The sequence below is a fragment of the Lasioglossum baleicum genome, chromosome 3, assembly GCF_051020765.1.
Source record: "Lasioglossum baleicum chromosome 3, iyLasBale1, whole genome shotgun sequence".
In the NCBI taxonomy this organism is placed as follows: Eukaryota; Metazoa; Arthropoda; class Insecta; order Hymenoptera; family Halictidae; genus Lasioglossum; species Lasioglossum baleicum.
The window spans coordinates 9,288,068-9,307,103 of NC_134931.1; the positions used below are offsets into that span (position 1 = coordinate 9,288,068).

Genomic DNA, 19,036 nt, shown 5'->3' on the forward strand with positions numbered 1-19,036 from the left:
GAACTCTGTTATTACCGATATGTCTTTTTATTGCGGCAATATAATGTATAATAGAATCATAACGAACATAATACACTTGCGGTATACTACATATGTCTTGCATAAGGGCAAGGTGCACCAGCGAACGAGACATGCACCGTGTCCAAAGAGGAAGCGTACTTCATATCCGTTTATTGAGTGTATCAGTCAGCCGACAAAGTGCAACTGCTTCCTTTTGGAAAGTAAGTCGGTGTGTCTGGCGTGTATATAAAGCTGACAAAGAAAACCGTGATTTCAAGGACTCTTCGGTAGTTTGATTGCAGCTGGACTTTTATATGCACCTTTACACCGTCGATTGACTTCGTGTCGCCCTTGACGACTGTGCAATCTGCTCTCTGTAGATTCAATCTCTGCTATATGGTAAAGTCTCCGCGATATACACGACCCACTGCGAGAACCATATGAAATCCGTCCGAAGACGCTGTTCGTCTTGGGTGTAGGGTGTAATTGGCAGATGTGCGAAATCACTTTCAGCGATACTTTTCCCTTGGATCTAGGTTAATGAAGCTCTCTAAAAAATTGTATATGAATATGTGCATACAAGAATATTATAGCGTGGCGCTCTAGGCTGCTTTCCTTCTTCTGCTTCTAAATAGAAGAAGCATCACATTCTATACTAATCTTCAACGAAAAATACTCATTCTAATTCTCTGTATAACTCAAACACTTCATATCAATATTCATATCATATTCATATCTTGCATATATTCAATTAATGTTTTCGTGTTATTCTCTACTCCGTTTTTATTCTACACTGCAGAGGACTCCGTTCTTCTGTAGTTGACGCTATGAAAATTCTAAAGAACACGCCACTAATCATCAATTTCACTCTTTTATATTTAACCCTTGTCTAGCTAATCGGGTACCGATTTACTGCATTTCTTTCGACAACTTGTTAATGCTCTTCTAAAAATATTACAAAATTTCTCTGAAGGTCCATTCTCTTTGCCAGCTAATATATTAATTTATAGTCTCAAAATGAGAATTTGTGCAAGTAAGTCAAATACAAAAGGTTTTAAATAATCTATACATTTTGGTTGGCTACGCAGGGATTGAGCTTGTCAGTTACACGTGAGATCCGAAATAAGAAAGTTCAAGAACATCGATGTGTTCTGTTGTTCTTGTTGAAATTACTGAAGAAAGACTGACAGTTTCATTTAGCTTCTGTTTCTTTTCCAATTAAAGAGCTGTCGATTTAGCATGAAGATGCTCAGTCTACTAATATACATATTTCCGTGCACTGTCTTTTGCATCCACCATATATACATAAGAATCGAAAAAATTCTCATATGCGGAATCTCTGCTAATTACAGTTGAAAAAGTCGTTCGAGGAACTCCGATGAAGGGAATCCTGCAGAAGGGTTGAGAAAAGGGTGGGTGGCAAAGGCCAGTCAATTTACGAGACAGGAGCGTAAAGGGCGGTGTAAAGGGCCCCGGTAGCCTTCTTGCGGAAGCGTGACGGACTTTGCGAATCGGCGCACGGCGCGGCGGCCCGTTCGACATGCATTCGCGAGGCGCAAGCAGTGCAGAGCTGCCTGCGGCGTGCATCTGCGCCCCTGGCCACCGAAAAGACTGGCGCGTGCATTTAGCGGCGGCGGCGGCGGCGGCGGCGGCGGCGGCGCAGGTTCGTCGTGCACCGGGTTAAGAGGAGGGTGCATATCGGCGGATAGGATCGGACGCGGTAGCCGACCGGCTGGTCGAGATAGAGATCGAAAGGCGAAGGAGGCCGGCCAACCCCTTTCTCTCTCGACTTTTCAGCCACCTTGCAACAACGATTCGGCGGCTATCTCCCGAGTCGATCTATCTCTCCCTCGCATTTCGGCCCACCTTATAACCCGCGCGTACAAAACAGCCCAAGCGCGATATATCGCCATCTGTGGCTCATTAGCTTAAGCGGTACAAACAGAGCGCCGCGGCCACTCGACACGCTCCGGTGCCCCGGGGGCCACCGATCTGCCCCGCTCGGCAAAACCGCGACGTTCTCTTCCATCCGTGCATTAGAGACGTTCGTCTCAAGTGGGGATGGATACTGTTCGATTCAGAAGTGTTCAAATGATCATGTACATATATTATCAACGCTTCGAGGTTGCCAACATTATCGCACCTGAAAATTATTTATTGTCAATATTGTTGGTCATTCACGGAACAGCTCACAATTACATTTTATTGTAGATGGATTCTACTGATGGGACAGGTTTCAAGACACAATTTTTGATTTTATATATATCATAGAAGAAGAAGTCTATGCAAAAATATAAAATTAATAATCTTTATATCAATCGTTAAATCGGAATTTTCAAACTCTATTATAGAATAAAAACGAAGGATTTCTAGTGTTGCCGACAAAGTTGTTCGTCTTGCCGGGGAATTGCTAATGAAGGAAGTAGTTAGACCGGTGTTTTAACATATCATAACTTCGTGTTGCCGTTATGGAATATATTTGGGTCCAAGATGGGCCCCATGCGTGTCGTCGCTAAAAAAAGGAACGAAACCGCCGTCCGTCGCCGCTTAACGGCCATTATACGGATTATTACCTTACTTCTCGAGTGGAAAACCGCCAAGTGGCACCGTTCTCGGACCCCGAATACAGGAGGAAGCGCTTTTTTTACGGGGTTTTGGTTTCTTAGGTCTGGTGCCAGGCCTTGTGTCCCGCCGACAGAGAGATAACGGTGGAGCCATTTGCGCCTCCAGGTGAAACGTCGACACGCCTTCTCGTTTAACCCTTACGCGAGGGAACTATGCTTTCTTGGCTTGTGTGAGCTCTTCTGAGATACTTCCCATGCGCCTTATTGTTACCGATAGACAGGACATTCTCTTGTTAACAGAGGAAAGCAAATACCTCATCGACGAGTTCACCTGTCCAAGTACCACATTTCTACTTCGATGACGATTTGAATTGTCAGGTTTGTAAATTGTTATGTCTGGAAAATCGAACTTTCCTCCTAATATGCAGTTATTACAAAAATGGGTGGACGGTTTCTAAAAAAGTAAAAGCATTAAGATAATTTCAGAACATCCATATGTTATTTTCGATTTATTAAAATTGTTAATGGCAGAAAGAAATATTTGTGCGGTTTCTGTGTCGTGTAATTAACGAATAAAATTTTTATTTTGCATAAATATACGCAGTCTAGTCATTATTCTAGAAAATAAAAGATTGTGGTCTTGTGATTTTTATGGGGTAGTTTCAACCCTTATCATTTCTGCTTAATAGAAGATAAATAAAAACGTGTTCAATACTTTTATCTGCTGTTTCATACAGGTATCTATTGCAGATTTCGCAATGATAGAGTTTCATAATTATTTCTTCGATCTCTACATCATTCTTAAAATTTTCTATGATGTTCAATAAAATGGAGAAGTTCAATTATAGTAATACCTACAATTGTCTACAATAACGTTCAATCAAATTGTGGAAGTTGGACTATGCTAATATACCTACAATTTTCTATGACTTGTTTGAGTCACTTTATAATTATTGGACTGCGGATCTTTATGAATTTATAGTAGGATAAACATTAATAACATTGGTACTCTTACCATTTCTACTGCTTATCATAGGCAATTTTCTAGTCAATAAATTGGTCTCGTACGTCATCCTGGTTTTTATCAAATAATTCATGAACGTTGGAATTTGCATAACGATCCGTAGCCTAATATTTAAAAAGTAGAAGTCTATAGCAAATGTGTTACTTGTCGACAAGAGCGTGCACAAAATTTTGAAGACAAATAAACAATAAGCCAAATAAAATACAATTCAATGAGCTAATGAGCAGACTGCGGATCTTTATGCGGATTAGTATCGACTTCGACAGAATTGACCGAATGTTATTACCAATGAAAATGGGATTTTATTTGGTACCGCTTTCTTAAAATTTTGTCTACGAAAAGTCTACTAATGAATGATCACATCTAACCAGCGATTTGCAGCTGAACAATCTCGAAAGTTCCAATTCTGCTCAGAGCAGAAAATCGCTGGCTTCTCGAACTATTCCGCGAGAGCATTAGAAAATGAATTGTTCGCTTATGCCACTGATTATCCTGGTAGGTAACAAAAACGTCGATTGATGTCTTAGCTAAGCTTCTCTGCTGCCGTAATTCGTTTTTCTCCTGGTTGTAAGTAGCAATTACCGTGTTGCCCGGTTGGACAATCGAACCAGGGATTCTCTGTCAGTTACGCGATCACCTGAAAATTTTAAGTCGCGCAGATTAGAATGGGATAATGGAGGCGCGATGACGCAAATGATGACTGGCCGATGTGCGCGGGCCCGCGCACGCGCTTGAAATAATAAAAATTAGCCGTGACTCTCGGCTCTGGTAATTGTCAGGATTCTCGTTTTTCCTTTTATCTTCTGTTGGCGGCGTGCGTGTCCCTCGGCCACTGTCAATGTTTTCCCACACACGCCGTTTCCCCTCTCCCGACGTGCTCCGTGCGAGAAACCGATCTGCGAATTCCAACGCTTTTGAAATCTCGCGAGGCTACTCGTTTCTGCCGTCAAAAGGATACCAACCGTCCGAAGGTCGGGCCCGAAAACCGATTCTCGCGAAAGGGCGCCTTATTACGCCGCACGCCATTCAAACTACGGATTGCACGTTGCCATTGAAATCGCACTCCGGAATTGCGAGTTAACTGGAATGTCTCGAGCACAATGCTTCTTCCAACTGCACCGTTATGGGGTTCGGACGCCACACATTTCTCCGCAGATACAGCTCTCTTCATTTTTGGAACCGATCATTACTGCAAATTGATCTCCGCGGCTCGCGTTTCTTACACATATTATATCTTCTATCGGATCCCGAGCGATGTAATTAACACTAATGCAAGGATTATCACGTCGTAAAACGGAGGATTCCGTTCGTGAGAAAAAACGGAGTTTATGGTGTTCTTATCTTATCCGCCATGGAAACTGGCGCGTCCTCCCTTGTTAACTCGATGTAGCATATGTTTAGTTGTTGTCGAGCTGCATTCCGCAGGGAAGTGCGGATTCAGAGTGAACTACGAATGAGGAAGTTGAAATTGGTCGCTACTAGTTCTGTCTGGGTGTGTGACAGCAGATTGGCAAGATTCACGAGGCCTGTAGAGGTACGTTTTTACAGAATTGTATAGTGTCAGAGTCGGTTTAGAGTAGGTATGTTACTTCATTGATTTAATCATTAATTCGTCCTTGAGATTATAAAGGCGCTAAATATCCTTAGTTTAAATAAATTCAATCTTGTCATTTTTAAAGGGCAACATGTACCAGTTATACTTTTACGGCATATTTACGCTTTTGTTTTTTACTCATCCACTTTAGCCATAAACGCGTAAAATCCGCAGTTTCTACACAAATGGCCGCCGCGGCGACCGACACATCTATGTGTATACCACGCTCACGATTTATGACGGACAACCATTACAGAGTTCTTAATTAATTTGTCAATAACAACAGGTGTTTCGTTCGTAAAGTTATTTAACTGATTCCACATGATGAAGTTCAAGTAATTACAACGGTAATTGCATCTTCACAAACCACTCGACGTTGCGAATGAACTGGAGCTGGAATTTTTGATTCAGAGATCAATGATAGAACTCTGAAAACGTTTGTTAGTAAGTGCAATTTTCTTCGTAAATTAATAAGTTATGCTCAGAGGTAGTATAAGTGATTTAGCTGAAGTCACCTCGCAGTAATTGCACGCTTCGCAAGTAACTTGATTTTGCGGCTGAATTCAAACTGGAACTTTGTCTGTCGTTGACCCACGAAAAGGAGTAAAGAGTTCCCAAACGAGGGCGATAAGTTTCGTGAGAATGGTCGCCGAAAACCTGGTGCAGTGTAGGCGAGAGTATGGTTCCTGGCGTCTGCCACCGTCCGCCACCCACGCCGGCAGGAACACGACCGAACAGGTAGGTAATACACGGTGTGTACGGCGGCACGACAATGGTCTTGTCGTTGCCACAATGACAAGAAGGGAGCCCAGCCGGCATTGAAAGGCAAATGAGTGCCGGCTCTGGCTGCTCTTCCACGGTGGCTTCTGGCTCTCGTCATCTCCTTCTTCTTTTTTCTGTCGCGCACCCACATCCGCCGCCTTTCAGCTAGGCACCCGAAAACACACCTTACGCAAATTAATGTCGCATGCCAACAGCCAGTCCTCTCTGCTTGGGCTCGGAGGTACACACCGGCTCGAATGACCGGGACAACGAAGCAGCCGGGGACAGTCGGGCCCGTCATCCTCTTTAATAATGATTCATCGCCATACGGCGCGACTAATTGTTTACCGGTCGTTCACAACCAGCCTCCTCTTCACTCTGAACGGTTCCTTCCTCTTCTTCTTCTTCGTTTTCTTCTGTCCCGTCGATACACGGCCACGCATCGCGCATACGTATTTCCCACCGTTGGCTTTCTCTTTTGTCTTCTTTCACTGCGACTGCTATTTTACAACTCGTACTCTTGTTCGATCCAGTCCCTGCGTTTCCTGCTACGACGGGGCCTGTTATTTCCTGGCCCGATTCTCGACAAAAAAGACGTCTCGAATGATTCTACACGCTGTTTTCAGTTGTTTTCTGAAGGATGACTTACCGTGGCCAGGTTCTGTGTGCATCGATTAGGTATTCTTTTTGGTGTAAAATTGTTGGGAGTCGGGGTTCGGGACTTAGAGAAATGGCTTCCGCTGAGGGAGAATTTCATAGTTACGTGGTGAAGAGAATGTTGGTGCTCTTGCTGCAAACAAGTCTCGCTTCGCCATCTAACGAGGTCCGCAGGAATCGAGGACAGGTCTTATCTGCGGCGATGAATTATCAATAATGCCAGCGATACCGCGAATGGTAAGGGTATTGAATAGGAAACTGAAGAAGGGAGATCGTGACCACAAACTTAAGACACCGACGAGGTACTATTAAAGACAGCCAGCACCAACGAGATACTATTTAAGACTGCCAGCGCCTGTGCTATTCAGCGACATAAGCAAGCGGGCACAGGTGGGCACGGGGATATCGTGGAACTTACAGTGATCTGAAATACCACATCATTAAGTTCCGCCACCAACCAGATGCTATTAAGACTGCTAGAGCCTTATGGAAGATTGTGTGTGTCTCGAATACTACGGTGTTTTTTTACGCCCTCTAGGATGTATTCTGGCTTGAGTAAAAAACAGAAGGCCATCAACATGATCTCGTTGGAGCAGTAGGCTACTGAGGAGATTTTCGTCGGTGAGAAGGCAAATCGTCACGGAACCATATCACCGACGAGACTGCCAGCCCCTGTGCTATTCAGCGGGACCAGTAAGCGGGCGCGACCGGGCGCGGGGATAACGTGGAATTTACAGTGATCTGAAATACCACATCGCTAAAAGTTCTACCACCGACAAGATACTCGTCAAGTAGAAAAAGAATGATATAGTATAGAATGCTCACATTTCCCAGTCTGTAGATGGCTTATAATACTATCACCGACGAAATACTATCTCGTCTCCTTACCTAAATAGAACCAGACGATATATGACATTGTTCACGCCCGGGACGAACCAGCTTGAATAATGAATTTGTTCTGAAGGAAGGTGAAATTGCAAAATGTTATGGAAGACACACAATAGGTATAGGAATAGAATTTATTGAAAATCAACAAATTTGTTAAATGTGCAGCTATTACCTCAATATTATCCTTTATTCATAAGAGACTAGAAGTTCTTACAAATAGAGGAAAATACCGATTGTCCAGGTCTCGCCACAAGGAGGTTGCTGCACAAGAAAATCGAAAAGGAATATGCGTAATCGAAATGAACTCCGAGAATGGATTAATACATGTAATATATTCTTGATTATATTTGGGAGATACAAATGGTTAGCGTAATATGTCGCAGAACTACAAACATAATATGGGAAGCGACGAGAGTAAACATAAACTGAGACATCCTAATTATGGCAACAACGAAAAATCTAATACAAAGAGCGGAGCTCTGTATCGTAGAAGATGGATCGCAGTTCAAACATCAAATGTAACTTGATTTATATTGTAAGAAATAATTTTTCATTAAAATTACGTTTGCACAAAATTTTCAAGTTTGAGGTCATTTCAAGGTCATACTATAGTACACTGTTAAATTCGTCTCGACGTCAGAAACAATCCTATGATGTCCAAAACATATGGTGCCGTTTAAAAATGTCAAGGTGACCTTTACTTTTTTACATGAAAAGCATTTTTCAGATTTAAGAATATGCGAACATGTAGCTCACCAAGTACTGAGAAACTTTTGTATAAAACATTTTTTAATTGTACTACTGGAAATGCCTAAAAAATGGTGACATAACTTAACGGACACACCTTGTATATTTATGTCGCTGCATCGCCTGCAAGTGCCCTAATTTTTATCGATTCCGAATAAGCCCTTGTTCTTGAATAGGGCCCTTGTTTCGACACATATCCCCGGAAAGGTCAAGTGTCAACAACCGAAATTTCTGCATACGTTACAATACCGTCAGTTAAATCACTAAATACAGTTTAAATTATATTGTGTTGATTAATATCATGTGTCAAATTGAAATGTCTCTTTCAATAAAGATTTGCCCATCTCTCTCTCTCTCTCTCTGCTCCTACAATTATATTATATTTATTCATCCACATGGTCCTCTCTCTCGAACTCTTTATTATTCGGAGTAGCTTGTCTGCTACTCTGTTCTTCTACATATTTCTGTTCCCAGTAGTTCCTACAGATCGATTCTTGGAACAAATTTGTACAAAAGAAGTGAAAGGAAATAATGCTTGTTTATGAAATATGTATATACATAATATCATCATCTCATTTTCGATACTCGGAATTGCCTCTAATTAAATTAAAGGAGGATGGAAAGATCCACAAGAGGTGTGTGTACATCTAGATAACTTTTATTAACCAATATAATCGTATATCGTTATACAAATGACGGCGGCAGCGTGGCGTTGCCGCCTTAACGGATTACAATGAAACGGCGTGTTTAACGTTATACAATCAAAATGGGAATCGATGAATGAGCGAATTTACGAGTTTTACGGTTTCGTATCGTCGCTACTCGACTTTGAAAGAACTGCTTACACGACAACATGTAAATTTGTAGAGAGTTTTATCCTTGTGTCCTGCACCGTCTTGACCGCGTCCCGAATCCTGCCAGCCCTGCAACCTTCGCAGGGCCATCGCATCACTATCATTCTTTGTATTTTTAATACCGAGTCAGTCTGACCGAGCCGTGACGTGGGTACGTCGGTTGTGCGCGCGTATTGTGTGATGTGTACAAACTGTAATTATGCTCGAAGACATCGAAAACTCACTACGTAATGTTAAATGACGATGCGTCGCGGATTTGCCCTCTTCAAACCTGTACTCGCATAATCTCGCGAGCTCTTCGTATCCCATCTCATAATTAAAACTCTCCTGAATTTCCAAAGTTCTCCAAACTTCACCAAATTCACGAAAAAATCGTACGCGCGATTCACAGAGCAAAATTATATTCCACCCTCGAATTCCACGCGAGTTTCTACTCTTTCCCAGCAAATCCGCGATTCATTGGTTAGGCTTACGGCTACTATTGAGATACTGATGTACATATACAAGAACCATGATCCTGCTGTTCACTAGAACACCGGCGGAGTATACAAAGACGTTGTTTGCCGAATAAAAACGAACCACGTCCGCAACCGCACCGTTTTACTCAGGCTCTCGCGCACGCACGCGGATGCACACGCACTCTCTTTCTCGCGACACACGTGGAAGGGTAACTCTTCAATCTTCTCGCGCCCGTTTTCTCTCAAAATATCCGTCTTCCTACGATCGCCGAGTGGTTGGCTACCCTCGTATTGTTTGCGCGGTATTCGTACTCTCCTCACTTCGTTTTTCCCTTTCTCGCTCGGCTACGATCCTTTGTTCCGTTTCTGTTGGTCCTGTGTGGCAGTGCCTTGTTATTTATGTTTTCGTCCAAACGAACAGTGGTTTCCTTCATCTCCAGTATATTTTTGTAATAATATAGACTGATTCAGATTGATTCGATACGTATTTAAATTTCCTTGTACGACGCGAGCTCTAAAAAACAAATTTCTTGTAACTCCATCCTTATAATGTATATTGGAATGCAATTGTACAGTGTTTCCCATGCGGTGGTACAATCAGAAAATCATCGAATGTCTAGATATGAAAACAGGTAGAAAACGTAGAATAGAATTTTGTCGTACGGGGTTTCATTTCCGACGAAATCGAATTGGAAAATCAGTCAAGTAGAACAATCGCATGATGTGTCTGATCACGACTTGCTGATCCTACTTCTTGCAGTTATCAGAATGAGAAGCTGAAGTGAATTTCCTCGAAAACGAAGCCATGTTTCGATCACAATTTTATTCTATATTTTCAACTTACTTCATCCTATAAAATCAATCTTTTCCTGATTGCACCATCCTCTTGACAGATGCTTCAATTTATCAGTTTTATGAAAAAGATGTAGATGTGCAGTCATTAGTTAAACACGTTGGAAAGATGAACAAACGTTCAGTGCAACTTTCCAATGAATAAACGCATCATTTCGAGCTCGGTGAAATCGAAATGAGGGAATCGGAGGCGAAGGGGTGCGCATCTAGATTAGTCTAGATCGACGCGTACAAAATATTGGCAGTTTGTTAGATCACTGGACAAGTTTAATCTCGTCCTTCAGTGTCGAATAAAAGGTTGGATCACATTTTCAGGGAAGCAGTCGCACCCCTTCCGGTCTTTACCCCCTCGAAGACAGAATTCGCGACACAATGGTACTTCTCTTCTCGCAGACATTCAAACAATAATTATTCTGTGCATCGTTATTTACATATTCGCACCCATTCGTCGCTCAGTTTCATCGCGCACATCAAAATTAATAAAAGATCTCCGTACTCTTATTTATATTTATATTTATATATTTATAATATATATATATCTATCTATATATATTTATATATATTTATATTAATTTATTTATATTTATATCTTGATGCATTTCTCTCTCTCTCTCAATCTCATCAATAATGTCGTCTCGGGCTACAATTATGTATAACTTTTTCTTTCTCATCATTTATGTATAATCAGTTTCACAATCTTCGTCCCTCTTTTGTTTCTTGTTCCCCGCCCCTTTCGACCTCTCTCTCTCTCGCTCTCTCTCGCTCTCTCTCTCTTTCTTTCTCTATTTATCTCTCTCTGTCTCTCTCTCACACTCTCTCGCCCTCGTTCTTTCTTTCATCTATACAGACGTCTAAGAATTAAAATATTTCGACTTCGGGTAACTAGGTACAGTACGCTCGATTTTTCTTTTTCCACCCTCTTTAGGGGGAGGAAACATACTTGTGGGGGCTTATGGGGGGTTGGTTTTCTCCCATCGTTTCCGGATTCCGCAGAGCTCGGGATCCGTGGAGGGATTTCACCATGTATAATCACTATGTAAAACACGTTTTTTTTATTTTTATTATATTTATTTATGATTTTTTATTTCACTTGTTTCTCAACGATCTACGCACGATATCCATAGCGAAGTGTAAATGCGAAAAGTCCGTCTATTCTCTCAATCTCTCTCTCTCTTTCTCTCTCTTTTCTGTCTCTTGCTTTTGCTCTCTCTCTCACTCTCACTCTGTGTGTGTGTTCCGAGATAGGCTTAAACGCTAATCGATAATGGTAATTAATTAATTGTCTCTCGTGAAGTGGGTGTCCGTGTACGTACGCCACGTATGTATGTATTTATGTACGCGTGTGACAAATGCAAGTGTAATGAGATTAATCCTCTACCTGTGTGCGAGCCGGCTAATATTTTTGTTCGTTTTTTTCGTTCACCCATGCCGGCTGTGTTCCGCATCTTCAAAAAGAAAAACGCCGCCTGCGATATCTTCTCTCCTCCGCCCTTAATAAATAATTCTCGCCCTTAAACTCTTAGCATCGCGATTTAAATCTACGCATCCCGTGGTTCTCTTGCCTCTCTTCTCCATTAACCGAAAATTCACGTGTCCCCGACCACGGAGAACCATCTATCGAAAACAGAATAAACAAAGAAAAAGAAAATCCTGAGAGAACAAAAAGTGCGATCTACCATCTCTAGACAGAACGATTCGCGCTCGGTCTCACTGTTACACGATCGTCATCCGTTCGTCCCTTCTTTCGTCGTCGCGTTTCTTGTCTTCCGTTCTATTTCTTCTCATCTATTCTCTTCTTTCTTTCATCGTTTGTATCTTGTTTATACGTGCGACGGTCGCGCAAATGTCGATAAAAGATTCTAAAAGTTTAGAAACGATTGTTTGTACTCTGGCTGCACGCGACGAGAAAGAACGCCGGAACATCTCTACCGCGATTCATTTTCTCGATTCCGAATGTTCATTCCTTCCTATGTAGATCTTTCTGTGCCCTCGCGGGTACGAGAGAAGTCGTCCGCGAGACCAATAAATTCGCTCTGATGATGCACTGACGGGGTTCAACTTTCGAAAACGTGGCAAAAATTCAGAGGTATCAATTGTTAATTATTTCAATTGTAGTGTAGAGTGTTGAATTGAATTCTTGAAATGTTGAAGTTCGCGTGACTTCCCGCGAACTTCTCATCAATGTTCAACAAAACCTCGAGAAGTATTGGGAAACAAGAAGAGCACTTAAATATAAACTTCTAAATTCAATAATCTTCAATAATCTATACTCATCTAAATTCAATCTTCTCCCTTAAGTATGATTACGATAGAGCGTAATCATAAATAATCTCGTATTTTCACATTTATTTACATCGTACTTAATAAAATTATTATTTAAGGGAAAGATGAAATTCTCCGACTGTGTTTGTCACCACTTTACTCTACCATTATCTCGATGCTTAAATTAAACTGTCCATAGCTTGACAAGTGTGCAGTGTTGATACAAACTCGAGCACAATTTGCTAACTTATTCGTGCTAGCTTTTCATAAATACTCGATAAAGTCCCCTAAACAAGTTGATCAGGAAGAACTAACGTCTTATAGACAAAGTCTAAAAACTCCATATGAAAATTTCTTGCAGTATATTAAATTAAAATCGAAGTATCAATGGGAAGGGCTTATTTACACATTATCTAATCAAATAATTATTTAAAGGGAAGATGAAATTCTCTGACCGTTTTTGACAGGTTTTCGAGTCGTTTCCCTCGAGTGCATCGCAGAGACGCGCGCATCGCAACGAAACAGACACCCTGCTCCTGCATCGAGCCTCCCCGACCTCGTTCCGCACCCTCCATTGCGATTCTCCGACGCTTCCTTTCTTCCTCTACACATCTATCGCAGACCGTGCTAACGAAGAACGTACTTGTTTCCTAATGAGGTGACTCCTCGAGGCTCTCGTTCGCTCTTCGTCCTATCCCGATTTCCAAATCGTCATCGTCATCATCGCCATCACCAAGAGAAACCGACACCGAAGAGCAAAACTGTAAAGAGCCCCGATGTTCTCGATGCATGATGGGTACGTATATAATATATAAAAGTAGAAAATTTGGCGGCAGTTATTATAGAGATCGTGAAACGCTTCAAACGCGGTGAAAAAGGAAATGGGCCCTGGTTCCGTGTGTGAGAATTGGCATCGTCGTCGCCCGTGTGTGTGTGTGTGTGTCCGAACGCACACACGGTGTTCGTCTCTTCGACTTTTGGTCTACGCGCTTCCTGGCGAGAATTCTCGGTTCATCGAGTACACGATCGGTATTGTATACCCGCCGGTCCTGGCGTTCCTCGTTTCACTCGCCGATCAAGGAAGCAACGTGTCAAGCTGCTTTAAGCAAGGAGAACAACCGAGAACCAAACCTTATCGAACTGCTTTGTTCCAACAAACAGAGAAAAACAAAAGGACTCCTGGCGGTCCTGTGCGGCATCGGGAGGACGCTAAGTACACAGGGTCCCATCAGCAACGAACCACGTTGCGGAAAGAAGATAGGATCCTCGGAGGATACACCTTGGTCTCTTTCGCTAGCCAATCGAGTTCTCTGTTCTCTCGACGAACCTCCGACCGATCAGCTTCGTTGTCGAGAGCCTGTCTACCTACCGCGGTCCTGATCGACGGAAAATCATGGATCAATTCGAACAGAGGGACCCGTTGGAATGTTCGAACGGTGATCCCTATCCGGTCGGGATTGTTGTACTCGCAATCGCTCCGAGCCGTGGATCCCGACGAAGGACGCTCGATCATCCAGTGTCTGTTTTACTCGAGGCGCGCCTTGTAGCTGGTCTTCCATATTTCCGCGAACGTGACCGCGCTGTGGAACCTGTGGAAGATGCAGAGTGGCAGGGTGACCCTCTGCACGATGGCCCAGGCAAGGAACCCGTAGAAGTCGAGCTGGACCGGGTTCGCCATCACCTTCTGCGACTCGAACGTGTAGATCACCCACATGGTCAGGTTGCAGATCAGCAAGAAGGTGACCACCTGCCGTCCAGGCTTGCTGCGGTCGTGCTCCGGCAGGTGGACCCTCCTGCGAGACACGTCCGCAATGAACAGCATCTGCAGGATCACGTGGGCCACGGACAACAGACCCGTCAGCATCACCAGTAGGTTAGGCTCGTGCGTGAACGCTGCCAACGATCCAGCGATCACGCTGAACACAGCGTAGATGAACAGTCCGAATCCAGAGACGCGAAGCAAGATGTCGTTCAGGTCGCTCTGCTCCTCTGCCTTGAACTTCAGGCTCTGCACGCGGATGAAGCCCACGATTATGGCGATGATCGAGAGCACCATCAGCACGCAGTGCGACACGTCCGCCAGGTATATCGCGATCAGACCGAAGTCTGGGTGGTGGATCAGCACGAAGAAGAGAATCAAGCAGATCAGAGAACCGACCAGCAGCAGCAGGCCGAAGAATAGTCCTTTGCTTGCTCCTACACAGTCCACCCTTGTGTGACCTAGTATTACGCGTTCAGAGGAGGTTTTAGTGGGAGGTCTCGATCTAATGCGGACGGGGCTATCTCTCGGAGGGAGATCCCGCGCGGTTCGCTCGTAGCCCCGATTGGTGTGCAGGGGAGTGATCGGATGGAATGGGGCGAGGCGGTATCGGAAATTGCTGTACTCGATCGCACTATTCGCTATCTTCAGTCAGTTGGTATTTCTTCTAGATTTTGATCATTTGTTTCAAGTTTGGAACGATGTTTTATCAGATTAAAGCTGGAAGATTGTAGTCCAATTGAAAAATTTCCAATCTCCAATTGAAAAATGAGTTGCGTACGTTTTAAATTACAGTGACACACTCAAATTCTAAGTAGACTGTACCTGAACTCAGGCGATAAATTGAATCCCCAAATTGTAATGAAAAAATAAATTAATGACGTCTTCTACTAGACAGTTTACAACTTTCGAGGACACCGATTGAAGCTTGAAGTATATAATTTGAGCCACGGTTATCATCAAACAACTGTCGTGTTATACATCTACAGCAATTTTCGATACAACTCGCGTTTACTAAGAGACTCGGGGTACTACAGGATCGACGTGCACTAAACGATGATAAACTACAGACAGGGACCAGCAATTACCTGCATGAGCCAAAGCGACGGCTCTCCGAGAGAGCATAGCCTCCAGGCGACGCTCAAGATCAGCCTCCACCTGGTGAGGCCAACGAGGATGCCGACCAATATGTTTCCACATCACATAAATCACCGCAGCTCCGATCAGGCTGTACTCGATTATGAAGGGGAACAAGTAAGGTTCTGCGTCTTGGACGATGGTTCCCATTATGTTCACGCGGCCGCATGAGTTTGAAGCGATCTCTTCGTCTGTCAACGCCTCCGCGAAGATACCAAAGTTAGGGCTCCAGTATTCGCTGCTGTTTGTGTGATTGTTCATGTCGAAGATCTGGTGCACCTGAAAGAGAATATATTTCTTAGAAATTCAACGAACCATTCCTATTCATGTTGTTTGGGAGCATAGAAACATAGTAGCCACCCTCGTCGTTCCAGTACATTCAAGTACAACCCACCCGAAGTGCAAAAAATGGTCAGACTGGCAGACTTGGACCTCCGCCAACGAAAAAGCGAATATTCAATATGTAGAGACACGTGTCCCTCACCTGTTCTTTGCTGTCAGCCTGTGGTACATTAAACATATCCATCACGAGAGAGGAAAAGGTAGTTGAAGGGGTAGTGGTGGTCGTGGTGGTGGTGGTGGTGCTGGGAGTGGTAGTTGTGGTAGTAGTCGTGGTCCTCTCTTCGGTGGTGGTTTTCGGCGTGAGGGTTGTCAGGAGAGTGGACAAGGTAGTGGCAGCGGTGGTCGTCAAATTAGGTAGGGGTGCGGAGGTGGAGGCCATCATCGTAGGTGGAGGGTTCCATCCTGTCGTGGTGGTTGTCGTCGGTGTTGTCACAGCCCTGGCGACCGCCCGAGCTGTCGTTCTCATCACACGACCGAATGGAGCAACGGTCGTGCTGGCGACCGTCGATGCAGCTGAAGTCGACGCCCTGGTGGCGGTCAATGAAGCTTCGCGCAAAAATGCAACGTCTCTGGGTGCAGTGCCCAGAATTGCGCCTGCATTTCGCATCGAATGCTGCTTGATGCTCTCTGGAAATTGTTAGGATTTAAATTAAACATTAGTGGAGTTATTTTTACTCTATACGATATCTCTAAAAATTCTGAAACATGTTTGTATTTATTTGTTTGCATCTAAATATTTTAACTCTTTTCAGGATTTTGTATCTTGATCTTCAGTTTATAAGTACAGAATACTTTTGGAGCTTTTAGTACTAACCAAGGATGCCGGCTTCGAATTGTCCTATTTTCTGATGATGCTTGGTGATTTCTTTGATGCTCTCGAGCACGAGCGTGCGGATCCAGACGCACAAGTTGGTGGCGACGACATGCATCAGACCAAAACGCGCGATCACTTTGAAGCGGTGGATGTTCAGCTGGGAAAACGAACGGTCAGATGTTTAAGAACCTTTCCCGTTTCGAGCGAGTGGTTGCTATCCTCAGGGGTCAAGTACCTACCCTAGAGTTCATGAAGATGAAATACATTTGCATGAAAGTGAAGATCATTTGGAGTAGCGGGTTGACGCCCTGGAGGATCTGATAGCACGGTGACGTGGGCGGCACCTCGAAGAAGGTGCCGAACTCCAGACCATTGTACACCATGGTCCCCAATCCGAAAGCTGATGGGCACAAGAACAAAAATTTGAAACTCTCGTCCAGCACACGAAATAGAGATTAGGTCCACAACAAAATTTCAGCTCTCATAAATTAGAAACTAAATGGAACAATAACAAAAATGGGGAACTCTCTTCCAGTCTACAATGCCGAGAATAGAATCAAGATAAAACGTAAGCTCTCGTAATTGACAAAATAAAAGAAACATGAAAGAAAATTTGAAACTGTCGTACAGCGCACAAAACAGAATAAAATTCAAGGTCTCACCGATAGCTCCGATTCGAAGGAAGAAGCTGCCATGGCTTTGATCATTTTGCGAAGTTTTTCGCTTCCTCAGTGCGCGAGTAGCCACTCCAGCTTCAACGTCCGCCGCGTCCTGAATCAGTATTGCCTATCTCAAAGCAGTGTCGTCGTTAAGCTTCCATCTAGAACTTGACTACCGTGGAAATTCGCGAAATTCTAAATCCCGTAATGATCGTCCCCGAAAAGGCTGGGAACTTTAATGAGTTCGAAACTGCCGAGTTTCAGTTCAAAAGTGGAGCCACGTGATAATGAATGGGAGGAAAAGGCAGCCGCACGTGCCTCCTGCTCGATGCTCCATGTTCAACGGGCTAACCCACTTACGTCAGCACCGAAAGTGACTCTCTTAAAATCGCATCATCGGCTCGATATTCGTACCGACCGACCGAAATACACTTCACGGGCAACACGGTTCTCGAGATTCATAATCCGGGCACGAGATATTTCGATCTGGTACAAGTTATCCATCAAAAATCTTTCTTGAAACGCGTCTTTAAAATAGAGCTGTTTGTAGGCGGCTGAATCCCAAGTTTAATATTCAGAACTTTTATTAATTGAAGGAGTAGTTCTTCTTGCCCGAGGCGCAGTAAAGAGATCTCTAACTTCTTGCTCGTAAAAGGTGACGTCGTGTCATAAAAATGAATGTTCCTAAAAATCCCTTAATCCAAAGTGAATATAAATGACTCTGAACTTTCATTTAACCAATGACACATTTCCACAAAATCTTTTCTAGTCGAATTTGCTCAGGAATGCGCGCGTCAGGAATGCTTCATTTTAAATTCCATTTTTTCTCAATCGCATCATTTACTTTAAATAATCAGTGTCTTTGATTCGGTGTTTCTAAAGAACATTTAAAGAGTTAATTTGTTTTATTATTCTGTTTGATGTCTAACTCTTTTAATGTGCAAATTGTGCCAGCTCGAAGTACCTCGTCCGCCCACAATAAAGAAATCATAACCAAACCTGATATTCCTTTTTGGTCTTGGGAGTCTTCTGCTCCTTATCCTTCTTATCCTTCTTCTTGTTCTTCTCTTTGGGTTCCTTAATAGGTTTCGGTGGTCTCGGTGGTGGTGGCGGGGTGTCGCTACCCCTAGCACACCAAGCGCTCTCTTGCAGCAGGAAGCAGAACACGTAAAGCAGGAACAGGATGCTAACCCCGTACAGATATGTGAAGAATCCCTCATAGTAGTATAGAGGCAGCTTGTGCGTGACCACCTCGCTGATCACGTAAGCGATGCACACGACCACCAGCAGCTTCGCGTAGATGAAGCTCATGATAATGAACAGCGACGTCCTGCAAGCGGCAAACGAACGGTAAATCGCGCGTGAACCTCGACCTCGGTTCAACGGGTCACGCACGGCCATCTCGCGATCCTAACATCACCATTTTTTTCACTCTATCTTACACGCCAGTATCTTCCTTGTTGCCCTATATTACCGTCTTTGTCTTACTACCGTAGCTCATTTGACTGACTACATTCTTATACCTTTGGTAGATGAGTCTCCGCAAGTTGTATTAATCTTGCGCTAATCGATTCTTGCCTATTGATTTTGAAAAGATTCTTGCTACTTTACTATCTTTATATGCGGAGACACACTTTGAACAGATTCTTGCAATTTTACCACT

The 19,036-nt window shown here is 43.5% G+C and overlaps 1 protein-coding gene across 23 annotated transcripts in view; it reads right to left on the minus strand.

The window, feature by feature from the left end:
- Positions 1-8,878: 8,878 nt before the first annotated feature.
- Positions 8,879-19,036, minus strand: part of Otopla (proton channel otopetrin-like a) — a 75,073-nt gene continuing 64,915 nt past the window's right edge. For 19 of the 23 annotated variants that reach the window (XM_076420614.1, XM_076420616.1, XM_076420615.1 and 16 more), the window contains 7 exons: positions 18,373-18,703; positions 17,377-17,500; positions 16,954-17,114; positions 16,715-16,871; positions 16,043-16,527; positions 15,510-15,837; positions 8,879-14,882 (listed from right to left, as the gene is read on the minus strand). In XM_076420614.1, coding sequence (XP_076276729.1) covers positions 14,188-14,882; positions 15,510-15,837; positions 16,043-16,527; positions 16,715-16,871; positions 16,954-17,114; positions 17,377-17,500; positions 18,373-18,703 — 2,281 coding nt within the window. In that variant the 3' untranslated portion in view covers positions 8,879-14,187. The remainder of the gene's footprint in view (positions 14,883-15,509; positions 15,838-16,042; positions 16,528-16,714; positions 16,872-16,953; positions 17,115-17,376; positions 17,501-18,372; positions 18,704-19,036) is intronic. The other 4 variants (XM_076420613.1, XM_076420610.1, XM_076420630.1 and 1 more) reach the window with 2 other exon arrangements.